This window comes from Morone saxatilis, unplaced genomic scaffold (assembly GCF_004916995.1).
Source record: "Morone saxatilis isolate NCDOM2014 unplaced genomic scaffold, NCSU_SB_2.0 Contig10, whole genome shotgun sequence".
Taxonomy (NCBI): Eukaryota; Metazoa; Chordata; class Actinopteri; family Moronidae; genus Morone; species Morone saxatilis.
The window spans coordinates 8,170,339-8,186,841 of NW_023339652.1; the positions used below are offsets into that span (position 1 = coordinate 8,170,339).

The 16,503-nt window shown below is 40.5% G+C and overlaps 1 protein-coding gene across 1 annotated transcript in view; it reads right to left on the reverse strand.

The window, feature by feature from the left end:
• exoc4 (exocyst complex component 4) overlaps positions 1-16,503 on the reverse strand; it is a 106,853-nt gene that overhangs the window by 59,280 nt on the left and 31,070 nt on the right. Inside the window, exon 11 of the mRNA XM_035674405.1 lies at positions 7,523-7,619. Within this exon, the coding sequence (XP_035530298.1) occupies positions 7,523-7,619 (97 nt within the window). The remainder of the gene's footprint in view (positions 1-7,522; positions 7,620-16,503) is intronic.

Consider the following 16,503-nt stretch of genomic DNA (forward strand, 5'->3'; position numbering starts at 1 on the left):
CCCCCCCTCCAACACACACACACATACCCACCCCCACATCTGCAAAGGCTACTTCAGAAGCCTAGCCCCAGACAGGGTGAGCAGATCAATCAATTACATCTCTGCTCCAGCAATCAAACAAGGTTATTATCAGGCAGCAGCTCACCGACCTGGAAAGGCCTGGCCAATCAAAGGCTGCTGTGATGTGGGGGCTGGCGCTCGCTCATGTGACAGTAACACAGAGTGGCAGCTCATGTTGTCAAGGGATAGAAGGATGGAAAGAGGAAAGACAGACGGCTGAGACTGAATTTAAAGGAGAAAACAGAGGGAAGTGTGAGAGACGGGAACAAGAGAATATCTGTAAATTGCCCATCTCCGACACACTGTCTTTACCTTGACATTACTCTAAGAAGGACAGGAGGAGATAAGAAACACAAAATACAGTTCTTTATAAATAGAGTGAATCATTTTTTCAGGATTTCAGATTTTAGAAGGTGGTAAAACTGCTGCTTTTCTATCTTTGCTTGGCTGATTACATTCCTGGAAAATGCAGGAAATTACAGAAAAAAGGAGACAAACACAAGAGCGAGGGAGAAAGCAACACATGTTGAAAACATCTCCACATTGTGGTTCAGTAATTCTGTTCTTGGCAGCAGCTCCCTCTGGCATTTATTCGATAAGCATTAAGGGCATTCTGCCTTCCCACTTCTGTCCTTTCATAGCAACAGGTCTGAAGAGCCATACTAGGCTTAATTCAATTATTGTTCACTCAAAAAATGGAGACTTTCATTTCATTAAATTATTGTAACACATTACAACAAGACACGCACACACACACACACACACACACACACACACAGAAACCTACAAATCTCCGGAGAATACAATCTAATCTCTTTCAAAAGCAGCCAATCAGAGACAATCAAGCACTGTGGGGGACAACATCGATGGGGACAGCATGACTGTGTGAACATCTGTGTGATTATGACCTGGTCATCTGGAAAAGCTTCAAAGACCTAACCATGTGCATGTGTGTGTGTTTTTTATGGTACATAAATGTTTGTCTTTGTGTCCCGGCACAATTTCACCGTCTAAACTGACCAGGGGACAACTCCCAGTATCCTCTATTTTCCCCCCACACAGACCTAAAACTGCAGGGACCTTCAAAGCCGACTTCATAAGAAGTCTACTGCTGAGCGTTCAGACAAACTAGACCCCCTTAAGCTCCAACTGACGACTGTCTGCTTCACATGAGCCTGTTGGACAGGTTGCCCGGGGAACCGAGTCTGATTCCATTATGGGATGGATAAACACAATCAAAGAGTTTATCCACCTTCTATAGCCAGAGAAAAGACCCCTGCAATGACGGATCTAATCTCCTGCACAATATCTGGTGTGTGTCTGTTTGTGTGTGTGTTGGGGTGTGTGCCATGCCCAGAGTGTGCATGTCTGTCTCTGTGCATGCGTGTGCTTGTAAGACATGAGGAGATTGAAAACTCTGCACCTCACTGGAAAGTGGCTGAAGTTGCACTTTTGGAAAGCGATAAAGCCAGCGGTATTATTTACAACATTGTGTGTGTGTGTGGTCCTGTGAGGAGGGCATCAGAGAGATAAAAGAATAAAGATACATTGGTGCTGCAGCTAGTGACAGGTAGCAGCACCTGACAGATTCATAGCAAACTGGCATTGCGTTGTGCAGACATCCAGCAGCTTTCCATTCCTATACACGCTCTTTTTCTTTCCATCTCTCTTCTGCTGCTGCTCTCCTTCCATGTGTATTTTTGTTTCTTTCTCTTGGTCGCCATTTTATTTTGCTTAGGTTTAGTTATAGGTTCACATAAGTTACTACATTATTTACTATACAGTAGTATACAAATAGCTTTTTGGTTCACCTGGGAAGAGTTGGTGGTGCTATTATTTTTAGTTCCACATACAAGCCTTATATTAGTTTGCTCAAGTTGACCACTCCTGCAGACAACTTTTCCAGAAACGCTCCACTGTTTTTGCCATGTCAGCAACTAAAAGTATTTACAATGTTGGTTGTGCCATTTGAATATTTTAGGGTAACGTTGCATGTTTTGCAAGGAACTACAAACTTAGTAGGAACTATAGAAACACACACACACACCAACCACATAAGCCACCCATGCACCAAAAACTGTCACACTCTACTGTTCAATAATCTACTTCATTGCCATCCTCTCTTTTCATTTACTCCCCAGCATATTATGGATGTATGGAGGGTGCATGTACACATAAACAACTTGAATTCAAAGCAAACTAACATGCCACCCAGCTTACATGCAATCTAAGAGCCTTTCTATTCCTCTGCACTCTTTCTTTCTTCTTCTTTGGACTTATCTTGCTCTATTCTCATCCCACCTGTCTGTCTGTTTTTTTTATCATCTTTTCCTTTGTGTTTTTCTTTCATTGCCTCCCATCTGCTCTCTTCTCTCTGTTGTTGGTTTCTTTCTTCTACCTTCTTTATCTCTCTCTCTTTGACCTTTCCAGTGTAAAATCCTCTCTCCACCTGATTCCCAGTTTTTAATGGGTGTGGGTTAGAAAGAGAGAGAGAGGAAGGGTGCTATTTACTGAGGAAAATCCTCTTGAACAAGTGAGAAAAGATTAGAAGAGAGAGCAGGAGCTGGCAGAGCAAAGCAGTACGTGCATGTATGTGTGAGTAAGACTTAAGACAAGACGTCTATGCTGCATTTTAATAGCCCATGTGCAGGCACCTCTTTGAGGTGGACTACAGAAGTTATTGTTGAAGGAAAACTGTAGTCGTTACCAGTAATTATCAAGCTGCTGCCTGACTAAATGAAGGTTAAAGTTCAACCGCAAATTATTTTTGCCATTTTCAGTTCTGCCGCAGTGGGAATTTGCATGTTTAAATTAGGTCACACACACAAGGTAACTCAGTGTGCAACTACAAACACCAGTCTTGTCACGAACTGATCTCAGAAATGACTTTTCTGATCAAACAAATGTAGCTGCTGGAATGTATTTGAAAAGAATTTGATCCTGTGCTTTAGTCCGTTGTCTCCTACTGGGAATGTAGCTGTTCAGCTGCCTAATGAACTGCGTAGTGGATCAACATCATAAAAGAATGTGTAATTGCGGGATTTATATGGATCATAAATACCTGAGTAATGGGTGCCATTTTCGTTGTTGCAGTAGGGAGTGTATGGACAGCGACTACTGTGGCCCTACTTTGAAAGAGAAAGCAATAATCAAATTTGTTTTTCTGTCTGCTCATCATTAGTAAACAATAAAAGTTGGAGATACATGCAGATGACTATCATAATAACTGCATGCTTCAAGCCTTTGCAATTAATTTGGCTTATGACCTTCAGTGTTGCATTATTTAAAGGTGACTACACTGGACCATGCTGTAGATGAGATATTTGTCTTACTTCATTATAATATAAGGAAATTCGGCACAGCAAAGTCTCATTCTTAGAGAAATACTGGACTTCAAAATGTCAGCAGGATTGTGGAAAATCTAAATGTTAAAAAAGGCTTTCTCCTTGGATGTTGTGTTTGAGAATTCAACAGCGCCAGTCTAAGCTAAATCATTTGAGTAACCTCAGAAATACTTTTATAAAAACTTCTTTAAAAAGGTACTCCATTTCACCTCTAACTCTTCCTCTATCTGTGTATCTTGGTCTGTGTGTGCTGCTCAGGAGGGGAGTTAATGAGAGTGGCAAATTAGTGCAGAATCATGGTGTGTTTCGTTTTCACCACAGGCTACTGCGGTGGGAGGCAGAGCCCTTCTGTCCTTTTCCTGTCATCTCGCTTTCTATCCAATCCTCATTCCTTTCATCGCTTGTTCCATTGTCCTTCCCTCTCAGCTTCCCCCGAGCGCTCTCTGTCAATCTCCAACCTTCTGACTCTTTTCTCTACCTCGCACTTTTCAACTCGACTATGGACACGTACAGTAGAACCAACTTCAACTAGACCTTGTATGAATCTATCTATCTATCTATCTGTAACATGAGTACTTCTTAATAACCTATTGCTGTGAGTGCACACAAAGAGCTCTGTATACTGTGAGCGGTGAAGAGATCAATCTAGTACACCTACCCATCTGACATTATCTGAACACCAGCAAGAAAGTCTCCTTTATGTTTTGGATCACAAATGCAGACAATATGACACACAATGACATACACTTACAAACACATAATTGGGCTTTGAGTCCTATTGGTTATGATAACATTTCACTAACTAATTAACTCAGATATGGCAACACAGCAACTCTGCTGGACTTCACCTGTACACACAAAAACACACACTTCAACACAGAGACACATAACAACATAGCAAACATCTACAGGCAAGGCCATGCCTGGTCATCCTGAGAATGGTGAACAGGGAAAGATTAGGGGCCTGCTGAAGCTTTTCAAAATGCCAACCTCGTCCGGAGCAAGGGGTGTAAATACCACCCAAATGTCAGCAGGAGACCCCACGAGTCAAACTAAATTGGCTGCTACATGCACAAACACTCCCCTATGTCTGCCCCATATTGTGTGCGCGTCTTTAAAGACATACATTCTACACTCTAACACATCAGGTTGGATTGCTATATTTGTGAGGGCAGAACAAATCTTATTCATTTGTTATCTACAAGCCCTAGGACTGCTGAACCTAAAACAGACAAGAAACAGCAAGAAGTTTTAACAAACTGAATAAATGACCAACACATAGACAGACTCAACAATAAGGTTTGTATTTTTGACACTTAGCTATTGATTTGAGGCTTGACATAACAGTAATTGTGTCTATCTCATAATATGAAGTACCTTTGCATGAGCAAAGACCTGCACCACTGCTCCCCGACGAAAGGCCTGTATGATGAAGCAAGTTCAAATTAGTCTGGCTCTCTTTGGGTTACTTGGCTTCACTAAGCATTACATTATGTTCTTAATTACAAGCCAATCAGATGCAACATCCTCTGAACCATGAGTGGAGCACTTAATATGACATAAGATGAAACGGTAATACCCACAAGGGAATTAGATTAACGTGCCAGCAGAAAGTGATATTCAGTGAGGCAAAAGATAAAATGTACACAAGTAGAATAGAGTAAGAGGTTTAGCCTTATTTTTATATCTGAAAATGCTGGGGAAATTCTTACATAAGCTCTTTACAAGATCTGATTGGTCATTACGCGGGTTGCTCTTAGGTTAACCCTCTCTGGAGCTGGTTATCTGTGCTGCAGAGGTTACCATGGTGACCTGTGCCAATTAAAAGTGAGTAACCTGAGTAAAGCCCACAGACAGCAGCATACAATCCAAATTGCTCCGCATGAATCTGAGGTCCAACATTACAACACAATATTTAACTCAAAAAGTACATTGCTAGTTAACGAATGAAATGGAGCATGTAACATCATATCAAAGTTTCAGAGGGTTGCAACTGCAGACGTGATTCTTTGGATATCAGATACAAACAAAGATCTGAAAAGCAGACACACAAGAACAAAAAAAGTACACTTGATTTTCAGAGAGAAAAAGAAGTATACCACAATCAAACATTAAGACACTGTTGTCTTGTCCGCCCACACATTGCCACACACACCACTGATTTCCAGTGCTGCAACCCCCCACTGCTTTTGTCATTAAAGCTGCCATGAGTTGCATGGTTGGCTGCAGGAGGTGTAGTGATCCATCAGCAGCGTGCCAGAGCTTTGCCATTAGAAAACCATCTGCAAGAAACAGCGCTCCATTGGCACTAGAAGTCTAGAGAGGACAGGTTGGAGGGAGGGAGAGAAAGAAGAGAGAGCCCTGTGCGAGAGGCAGTTTGGTGTGATTGATATGAACCATTACAGACAACATGGGAGAGGTTGGCAGAAAGCTAGTCACCGTTTTATTTTTGGTCATTTGTTCAGACAAAAGCTTGGCCAGACCCACGGTGAACAGGGGCTGAACTTCAGCGTGTGTGTGTGTAAGAGAGGGGGGTGTGAGAACAGAGAGGGGGACTGGGAGAAAGACTCAAGCCTGAACCATCAGTAAAGCGACACAAATACACAAGCAACCACCTGCAAAGAAGGACATTAAAGTATGCTCGTGACACATGCATAAAAACATAGTTCTGAAACCGGTAATTGGCTTTCAAGGAGTCTCAATCAATCAAACAAAAGGTAACATGACAACTGACCACACAGTTTAGGGCAGTGGGGATGTGGTGAAGAGCAAAATAGATCTGATAGCTGATGTGCAATCTAGCTTAAGTACATTAAGCTGATTTTCTGACATTCCATATTGTTTAGTAGCCAGTTCAACATTTAGTGGTCAGGGTATAAACATAAGTTAGTTTCAGTATACTTGAACAAAATCTGAACAAACTTCTGTTCTGCACTGTCCGTGTTGGATTTTTTTTCCAAATGTATTCACTGACTGCAAGTTAAAAAAAAACTTTGTGGAGCCAAACAACAAAGCAAGTTAGCTAACTCATAATACAGATGGCCTGTGCAAAGCTCTCCACCAGCTGAGTAAGATGCTTTTACAGTAAAAACATCTGTTAAACTGCCTACTTTATACAAATTTAAGGGATTAATAAAGAGTTTGCCAAAAAGGCACACTTATCCTTCGTCTATGCAATAAAACATGCTCCATGATGTTAAAATTGTAGAAATGTATGCCAAGCACCGTAGTGTGGAAGTAGGAAACATCTCTGTTTAATGGATCCTAAGGTAATGTATCACTGCATGGAGGCCAATTCAATTAAATTGCTTCACTATTAGATTTACACTACTCGCCTGGGACATCAGCACTGTATAGAAAACTACCAGACATACAGAACATTACCACAAAGACAACCCTGCGCGATACTCAAATTTAATGGGAAATAAAAGCGAGGGTGGTAGTCAATCCCAATTCCTGGATGGTATCAACAAAACATTTTGAACTGAAAGTACAGTATATTACATCACGTTTGATTTACGATATCCGGCCAAACATTAAAGAAAAAAGATGAAATCGATAAATGGTCACTAAGAGGACATGTAATATAATAAGTGAACATTTTACTGGTATTGAGTCATGTTCCAGCCTTCATGTGTCTTGAGTGGCTTGGTCATCCGTCTCTGACAGACCAGTATGACAGTATTGGCCACTTTCACACGTGGACCTTGTAAAATTAATGGAATCCTGCCTAGGCTGTTCCAGTAAAGACAGCAGTTCTGTTGTTCATTAACTTTATTTTAATCAGATCCGGTCAAGTCACATATTCTTGGACATTGTTCTACATTAAAAAGTCCTGTTGTTAAACATGCCTATAGCAGTAGTGTGCATTGCAGTACGTGTACAGCAAATTATGACTTGCTCATCACTTAATTTATCTTTACTTGTGACTCCACTCAGTCCACAGTCATCACACTAGTACACTTCGTCAGCACTTACTTGTACAGTGAGCAGTGTATGAGTGATGAGCGACTAGAAACTTCTTGTTGTTTTGTGTTGCTGATCACATTCCCGATAAACTAAAAGCACATCTGGAAACCACATTAAATATAGCTGGAGTGTTTCGCTCAGTGCCGTACCTGAGAAGAGGCTGGAAGATCACCGTGATGTTCCTCGCTCCCGGTTTACACACAAACTTCATTTCTCCCCCTTCAATCAGGTTGTCATCAGCACCACCTAGAACATAAGAGATGGGACTCAATCAAAAGTGTCAAAATAGACATTGATACATAGGGTGCTTAAACTGCACAGTAAGTAAATTGGATATGTTTCAAATCATATGTAGGATGACATTTAGAAGGTTCAGCTGCTTTCAACGTGCCCACGCAGACTCAAAACCTAACAATCATCACCTGTGTCCCCTTAACAAGACACCAAATCCCAACCAACCCCAAGAGGGCTGCTCTGTAGGTGACCCTAAACTCTGATCTCCCTGGAAGAGGCATGTAACAATGATGTCTCCACTATTAATCAATTTTATTTTAAATCTTAAATTGCGCTGAAACACTGTTAAATATTTAATCAGTGCAGGAGCACACCTTCAGCCCTAATAAAAACACATCTCTCAATCAGTGCAGCTCTCCATCACACATCTAAATGCATCCCACATGCTTATACTCCTCCATGTCCCTGCGTCACTGTGTGGGTGAACCCCACAGCTAACAGGGTTAATCAGAAAATCATTGCCATGTAACATGCTCAGAAAGGAGTGGCGGAGTTAGACACTTGGGGGGGNNGGGGGGGGGGGGGGCTGCAGACAGGAACAAGGGGAGATCATAGGGGAGAGAAAGAACACCAAAGCTCATTACCTCCACTCATCCTGAAGTAATCAATATAATTGATGGAGAAAAAATTGCAGCTTGTTGTCAATACAGCAAACTGCAAAGCAAAAGGATTGTATGTGTGTGTGTGTGTGTGTGTTTATATATAAAGGTTTTGAAAGAATACTATGCATGAATGCATGCACACGTTTATAATATATATATGTTTATGTGTTAGCAAGTAAAATGTGATGGAGAAGGAGAGGAAAGAGACATTCCTAAGAAAGCATTCCTGCCTTTATGTAGAGGAGAAAATGTTATTCATTAGAATTTCTTGTTTAAGGGTTATGATTAAGTCTCATGGCACTCAATAACAAAATATCCATGAGACTGGAAAAAACAGGTAATAAATAACGTTTTAGATTCAAAACCAAGGGAGTCTAATAAATTAACAATTGAGCTCTGTGTGTCAGAAAAAGTTGGTTTCCAAGAAAGTAAGAATAATACCATCAACATGTTGACTGCACTTTCCTGTTGCATTCTGGTCAACTGAAACGATGTTTGATGCGATGTCAAGTGCACAGATTAAGTAATGTGGAAACACTGGACAGAAACCAAACAAGATGGTGTTTGAAAATGGGCAAAGGTGTGTGTGGATGTGTGTGTTCTGAAATGGTGAGATTTCAGTTTGGCACAAAGCCTTGCTTCGCTGTTTTCTTCTGTTTCATTTCCATGTCCAATATGGTCTTGCAAAGCTTGTGTGATATAACACAAAAGACACTTCGCCATAGTGCGAAAGCCTGTTCCGCATTACCTGCGCAGCCTGCCTAGCCTTGCATTCAAATGCATATCAACCCATTGTTCCCTGTGTCGGGCTCCATAATACACTTCTAATGGAACAAGTCTCATTTGAAAAGTATGGGAGACAACACTCTCCGTATTTTCATTAAAATGACAAGGGGAGTGTTCATTCCATCGAAAACTTTCAAATCAAGGGTTTCTGATTCTGATCTGTTGCCATGAAATTCGCCAGCACGGTAAGCCCACATGCGCGTTGCTAAGTGGAGACAGAGATGAGGTCCAATTCACTCAAACTCTCTCTTTCTCCATCTCTCCATTCATTCATCCTTCCTTTGGTGCCAATTCAATTAAGACTCAATTACAGTCTCCTAAACAAAGCAGCCGCCAACGCACTCTCTTGCTCACCCTCCATCACATTCTCTATCTCTATCTCTCTCTCACTGATCATCAACGTGGAAAGACTGGCTAAACTTTTGTTTGCTCGTCATCAACTTGCAAACACTCAAGTTCCCATGAATAACATCAACATGTCACGGACTCTGGGGAAGTTAGCGTTACTTGCCTGCTCCGAGAGCCACATCTAACTGGTAACTACACACACACACACACACACGCACACACACCAAATTGACTACCATGTATGTATTCCCAATGACAGTGACCAATTTAATTTCATGCTCTAAACATCTGCATCCGTGTCAAACAAAGGAGCGAGGAAGAGACCTCATTGATCCATGGGGTCTGGGACCAGCTGCCAACAGGGCAAAGCACTGATGAATATTAAATAGTACGATATTAATATGCATAGGATTCTTCAGAGTTGTCTAGACGTGACAGGGTGGCTCCGGTTTCAGGTCAGGATGCCACTAAACTGCTGCCAGCCGTCTTTCCACATAATGTGTAAAAGTGCCATTTTGTTTGCGAGAGTTTTTGCATGTGTGTGCTTCAGTATCTGTTAGTGTTGTTTGGATGAGTGTCTGTGCATTTGTGTCCCTTGGTGTGTGGTCTGATCCAGGATTAGTGGGAGGGGTGTGCGGAGGTGTGGTGCTCAGTGGGACGGCAACTGAAAGCTGGAAGGGAAGAAGTGACACATTCTAATGTGGCCAAATCTGCCTGAAATCCCCCTTGAGGACTACTGCTCCATCTGCAACACACACACACACCTAAGCAGACATGACACACAACTTCTATCCATACGAAACGTCCATGGATTAAAGGGGTACTAACAGAGAGGTACAGATGTGGAATGAGTTTTTAACACCCAACAAGCACATAGACACGCACTTGTTTGCGTACTGAAATGAATCAATCAACCTAAACTACATAGATACCATATGTTCACACACCCACACCCACACTCAGACAGTGACACCCATCCAGCCCCCTGTGGAACCTTAGCATGCGCTCCCCAGCCCACATGTAATCAAGTCAGGCAGTGACTTAGTGAAATTGCATTAGCTACACCTTCCTGGGTTTGATGAGAAACGGGTTTGATCCTGTGATGAATTCCGGCCCTGCCCAGATTTAGGCAGGGAAAGAATGAACGTGTGATGCCTTCTTTAACACACTCCAGTGTCTCCTGGGACCAGAGTGTTTCTGTATGCATCTGTGAGTGTGTCAGAGAGGGCGAGATGAGGAAATCCAGACAGACGGGAAAAAGGAACAGTCATAATCCCTAATTTACAAGTGGTTTTAATCTGTTTTGTGTCCACAATCAAAATGTGTCTATCTGTATGTAAAAAAGGACATTGGCAAACATAGGAGTTATTTCAAATACTCCCTACTATCACACATAAAACGAAAGATGTGGGTTCAATGTGCAAATATTTAAAAATTGCAATTGCTTTTTATTTTATTTTACAACTTCACACTTTCATCTGTAAAGCACTTTCTATTTATGTTTTTAAGAGGTGATATATCTTAAGTTTGCTTGATTTTAACTTCTCTCCATAAAACTGTACTATGACAAAATTCTCATATTGAGATTTCAATGTCTAACAGTTCTCATGTCTAAATAAATGTTAGGTGAAGTATAATTCAAATGAAGATGGAATAAACTGTTTCTACCATGTGGTTTTGAATACGTTAGTAAAGATAATTACATACTGATATTGAGATAATGTGATAATAACAGCAATGTTAAATGTGCCCATATGAATCATCCTTACATGCAATATTTACATTATTGTTAATGTAGATTTGTGATATACTAATGGCTTTTCAAATATTCAGTCCAGCAAACATAAAAATCCTAAATGTGTATAAGCTTTGTTTGTCTATATGTCTGAATACAATAGCCATGCACGCAAACACTTTGATACACAGCCGTAATCGCTTATTTATAGCCAGTGTGCCAAGCTGGGTTTGAATTTGTGTCAACTCAAAAAGATCAAAGATACCTGTGATCACTCTGGTTAGATTCTGATTGGGACTGGCAGGAGGGCGACTGGGTGATTGGTGTAATTGACTCACAATCATGTCCCTCACACACACACACACACACACAATGTAGGCTCACAGAAGTGAAGACAATTGGCTGTGTTGGTCAAGACAACACAAGCAGAATTTAACATCAAAATACAAACACACTCTAACAAACATGTTTGGATATAAATTTTCAAGCACACTCATAACATAATCTACATTACACTGATAGGATTCTGCAATATCTGCACCTCTCCACAGTATGTACAGTAATTGTTGGCCAATAAACACCTAGCTAGAGGCAATGCTTTTCCTTTGATTGAGGCCCCTAATCTGTACCGTTAGCTAGCACCGCACATTTCATGCTAAATTGTGCAAATAGAAAGCGCCATAAAGAATAATCCAATTTTCAACCTCAATGGCCTCACTTGTCTGCAGCTGTTATGCTATGAAAATTAGTTTGGGAGTGATCAATTCAGGTAATATTCTCAGTGTACGAATCAGATGCATTTAATCGTGTTTGTGTGTGTGTGTGTGCTTGTGAAAGAATGAGAGACAGACGGCCACATATTCACAGAGCTGAAACCTGCTGATCTAATAAGAACGATTTCCGTGTCAATAATGTATGACTCTGTGGTCAATTCCTGGCAACCCATTCCACTCAGACTGTCTTCATGTCTGATTGGGTCTTAATGAGAGCCTTCTATTATTAAAATTAATTTGATAGGATGCTATCTGCTGCTCCACCCACCAAGAGACCAAATTCACCCCTCAGCTGAGAATAAACGGTATAAATAAATGATAGTATAAATAAATTCAGGTGTAAATTAAGTTGGATTAATTATTAAAACCACCACAGTGGCATACAATGTGTCTCCGTGGTCTTGAGTTTAATGAATGCACATCTGTCAGTGGTGGTATGACAACAATGCACTCCAGCAGCAGAATGAATATTAATTGTACAGGATGTCTCTTCAGAGATATGAGGACGAGTCACCCGAAATAAGGGACATTTTGGGGGAGAAAAGCCCTTTGAACAGATGGAACGTATGTTGTTTGTCTTTCAAACTACAGCAATGTAGTTTCAATCTGTTGGCAAGTGGTGGCAATGTTGGAAAATAAGCTTTGTACAAATTTCAGAAGTCTAGCGTAATGCTAGCAGCTCTGTGAGGCTGTACTTTGGCACAGAGGTTGCTGCGAGCTAAATGCAAATGCAAAAGCAAATGGCTGCTAACGTACTAAAGAAGTAAAAACAACCTTCTGGTTGCACAACAGGAACACCAAAGGCAGTACAATTTATTTTCTAGGCACCTTGAATATCTTAAGCAAAGTTTATCACAATCCAATCAGATTTTTTGAGTTGTTTCAGTCTGGAACAAAGAAGTGGACCAACAATCCGATCAACCAATAGATGTACTGGTGGACTGACAGACCGACATAGCCATAGAGCCATTCTGCTAGCATGGCTAAAAAAAAAACATTTCACACAGCAAACGAAAAACTAAATCTAAATTTAGTCTAGCTCAAACACCACAGTCACCCTAAATAATTATATATGTACAAGTAAACCTCACATTCCTCTGTGAATTTCAATCTATGCTTTATTTATTTATCTAACACACTGAAACGTTCACTATTTGATGGAACGTTTCATGGCAGCAGATAACATGCATCTGTGTCTGGAGTACAAAAATCTGTTGTGAACAGTGAGATACATATTTGAGCTGTTAACCAAGTGAAAACCATAATGACAGTGCTGACCGTTGTGGAAATGGAAACAACCAGGGAGTGCAAGTAATCCCTACATCACCACACACTGAGCACTGCATATTTAGCCAGACTGCATATTAAGCCAGACTTCTCAAATCAATCTCACTTTGCCACTTTCTGATACGGCCAGGCACTTAGATTGGTGAGGGTGTACCTTTTATCCATGACAATACATCTTAGCAGGCTTTAGTCTATCCTTTGAGGAACTACTGGCAGCTACGACAGGAGCTGCGAGTCTGGTTTTAACGCTAGGTGTGTATAACAACGTGTAGGAGAAGTGACTGCTTGCTCTGTCTTTTTCATACGTCATCGAAACAAATGGCACAGCAGCATCACTGTGCTCACTCCAGCCATAAAAGGTTTAAAAACTGCCATGGTCTCTTGAATCCACCATAACAACTATAACAACGAATTATATATGAGTGACTGAGTACATGCACGATGTGTGTGTCTGTGTGCGTGTATAAAGACCGAACTAATCGGCCAGAAAACCACGTGTCATCACATCTTTGATTGGACCCAGCGGGGAATCAGACAACACATTGCACATACCTTTCTTTACCGGAAGAACCTGTTGCATGCTGTGAAAGCAAGAGGTGTGTGTTTATCTATCTGACTATTGAGCCTGGTACGGTGCAGGTGCCAAGGTCTCTACAGCATCAAGTCCCAAATGTCCTTCTTCCACCCTTCTTCTCTCCCCCCCCTCCCTCACTTCCTCCCTTTTGCATTTGTTCATCCCCCACCTCCCGTCTTCTCCAATCAGCAGGTCTGAGATTAAAAGTAAACACAGAGGTGACAGTCAAAGCCGCCAATAATGACAAGACCAATGCTGATTAAAATTAGCCTCAGGTTGGGACAATACACCAAGCTCTTTCTCTCTGATTAAATGTCTGCACTGTGTAAACTATTACAACCTTGTTCTCCTTCTGTTGTCCTCTGCATCCACCTGTCGTTTCTAATCAAACCTCCCGTTCTCACTGCATTTAATGTCTGACTTATCTGTGCATCACCTCGCCAGGGTGTTGGCACATTCTTGATGTTGTGTGAAAATCTCATAACTTGAACTTTTGGCCATTTTTATGTTTTATCTCAGTAGGTCTATAGGACTAGTAGGACAATATGCTTCCCTATAGCTTGTCATGTGTGATATTTGGCAAACAGAATTAGTTATAGTGTCAAGGCCATCACTGAATGGATGAAATAACTGCCTGATACAGAGTCAGTGTGGAAGTGCTGCGGTAACTGTTAATGCAGTCATTTTGGTAGACCTCCAGTTTTACTCCTGGGCTCGTACCAAGAGATGTTACTGGCTTGTCCTTGGATAATCATCTATGATTCACATTTTGCCGAGAAGTGGAAAATGCTAAATGAACTGGAAAAAAAACAGGGTGCAATGTGCAAAGTAGTAGCATCAATTCTATCAAGATTCTGTAAAATGCTTAGCTTAAGAAGGTTAAAAACATTTATGACATAACAATGAGCCAAATGCTAGAAACTTTAATATCAGTCTTTGAATAACCGCCTGCAAAGTCTTTTCCATTATCATGCTCATATCCTTCAGTTTCCTAACCAGGGGCTTGGTGAGGAACAATACAGTAAAACGCTGATATTATTATTACAAGCCACAGTGCATTTTCCACACTGTCTCCATGCTCCAGTCTAATTTCAGCACCAGAGCTACTGTAATTCAATCACTGGTCCCACAACAGATGAGAAACCAACACTACATTTATGCCTGTGTGTGTGCATGTATGCGTGTGTGTCTTTCTTCAAAGAAGAGAGGAGGAGAATCACATCTCTAATGTTTTAACCAATCAACCTTGCTGAAATCTATGTAAGAGTAAATTGAACATGATGAGCCAAAGCTAACACATACAAATAACTACTGAGAGCTACAGTAGGACATCTGCAGTAGTGTGTGTATGTGTGCCTGTTTTCCACAATATGCAGAGCTGCTCCATATTTGCTTTCATGCTGAACACAAATAAAGGCTTTTCACAGTAATAGCCTGTCAGGTAGCAGAGGTACCTCACATTTTATCAACAAACCCAGTTATGTCGCTGCTGGAACAAAGGTGTGGAACATTCATAAAGGTCTGGCACCTGAGCAAGAGGGGAAACATGTCATTTTCTTGTGACATTCTTACAGTGTACAGAAGAATAGACTTAAAACATGTCATTCAATTACAGCATGTCGTACATGTCATGTATGACATAACTTAGCATGCATACTTTATGGAGCATACGCACAGACCTACATCTGGCCAGTATAAAAGCACTCATTAGTCATTAATATGACATGTGCCTTTTCTACATCACTCAGTGCTATGGGTAATGTTCTATTAGAAATAATGGGGGAAAAAATGTGAATGTGATGATATTCTGTATATAGAAAAGACTATTACCATGTTAATCAGTCTTTTTCTGGTCTTCTCTTTGCTGTAGCATAAGTCAATGAAAAGCAGCATTGTCTTAAAGTTCAAAAAAAGGTGCCTCTACTACTTTTCCCTACATTTCTTTAACTCTAAGACTGGGATAATGTTTCAGATGTTTTTTAGAAACTTAGTTAGACATAGTTGTGAATTATTGTTGTTATTATTATTATTATTATTGAAAATAGGAAGTCATTTTTATTTTACAGCACAAAGATGTAAGTAATTTAGTGTTTTGAATGGCCTGGGGATTTACAGTTTATAAATCAGTAAAAAAAAACAACTTCCCTAGTCACCTTGGAAAAACGTGGACATGAAACATATTTTGTGGAATTCTTTGTTTCTTTGTTTGAGAATCCTGAAATTATAAATAGATTTATTTAACTCATTTGACTGACATTTACTTATGGTGGGTCCACACACTACAACACATTGTTTACTTTGACAGGATTTAATTTGGTTATGATCTGTTGTTAACCTGTTATTGAGTCTTCTATGTTGAGACACCTACACATAGTCACGTGTCTATTAAAATGTCAATCTCCAAGCAACAAAAAGTAAGAGAAAGTTAACTCCAGAAAAGACAGTAGAGCATGGAACATCCAATCTTGACAGAGCATCAGTGCACAAGCAAGAAAGCAAGAAGTAGAGAAAAGTAAAAAAAAATTGGAGGCATTAATCGCAGCTAAGCAGGTGTCTTTGACCGGCGCCATAATCCTATAATAATTATTGACTTTTTCAGGCAGCAATTATTGACGGTTCAGTTCCATTTATGAATATGATAAATAATAATTGCAAGGTCAGCGGAAGTCAAGTATTGATCACTCCATAATATGGATAACCATTATCCTTGAATGCCGACAAGAAATGAAGA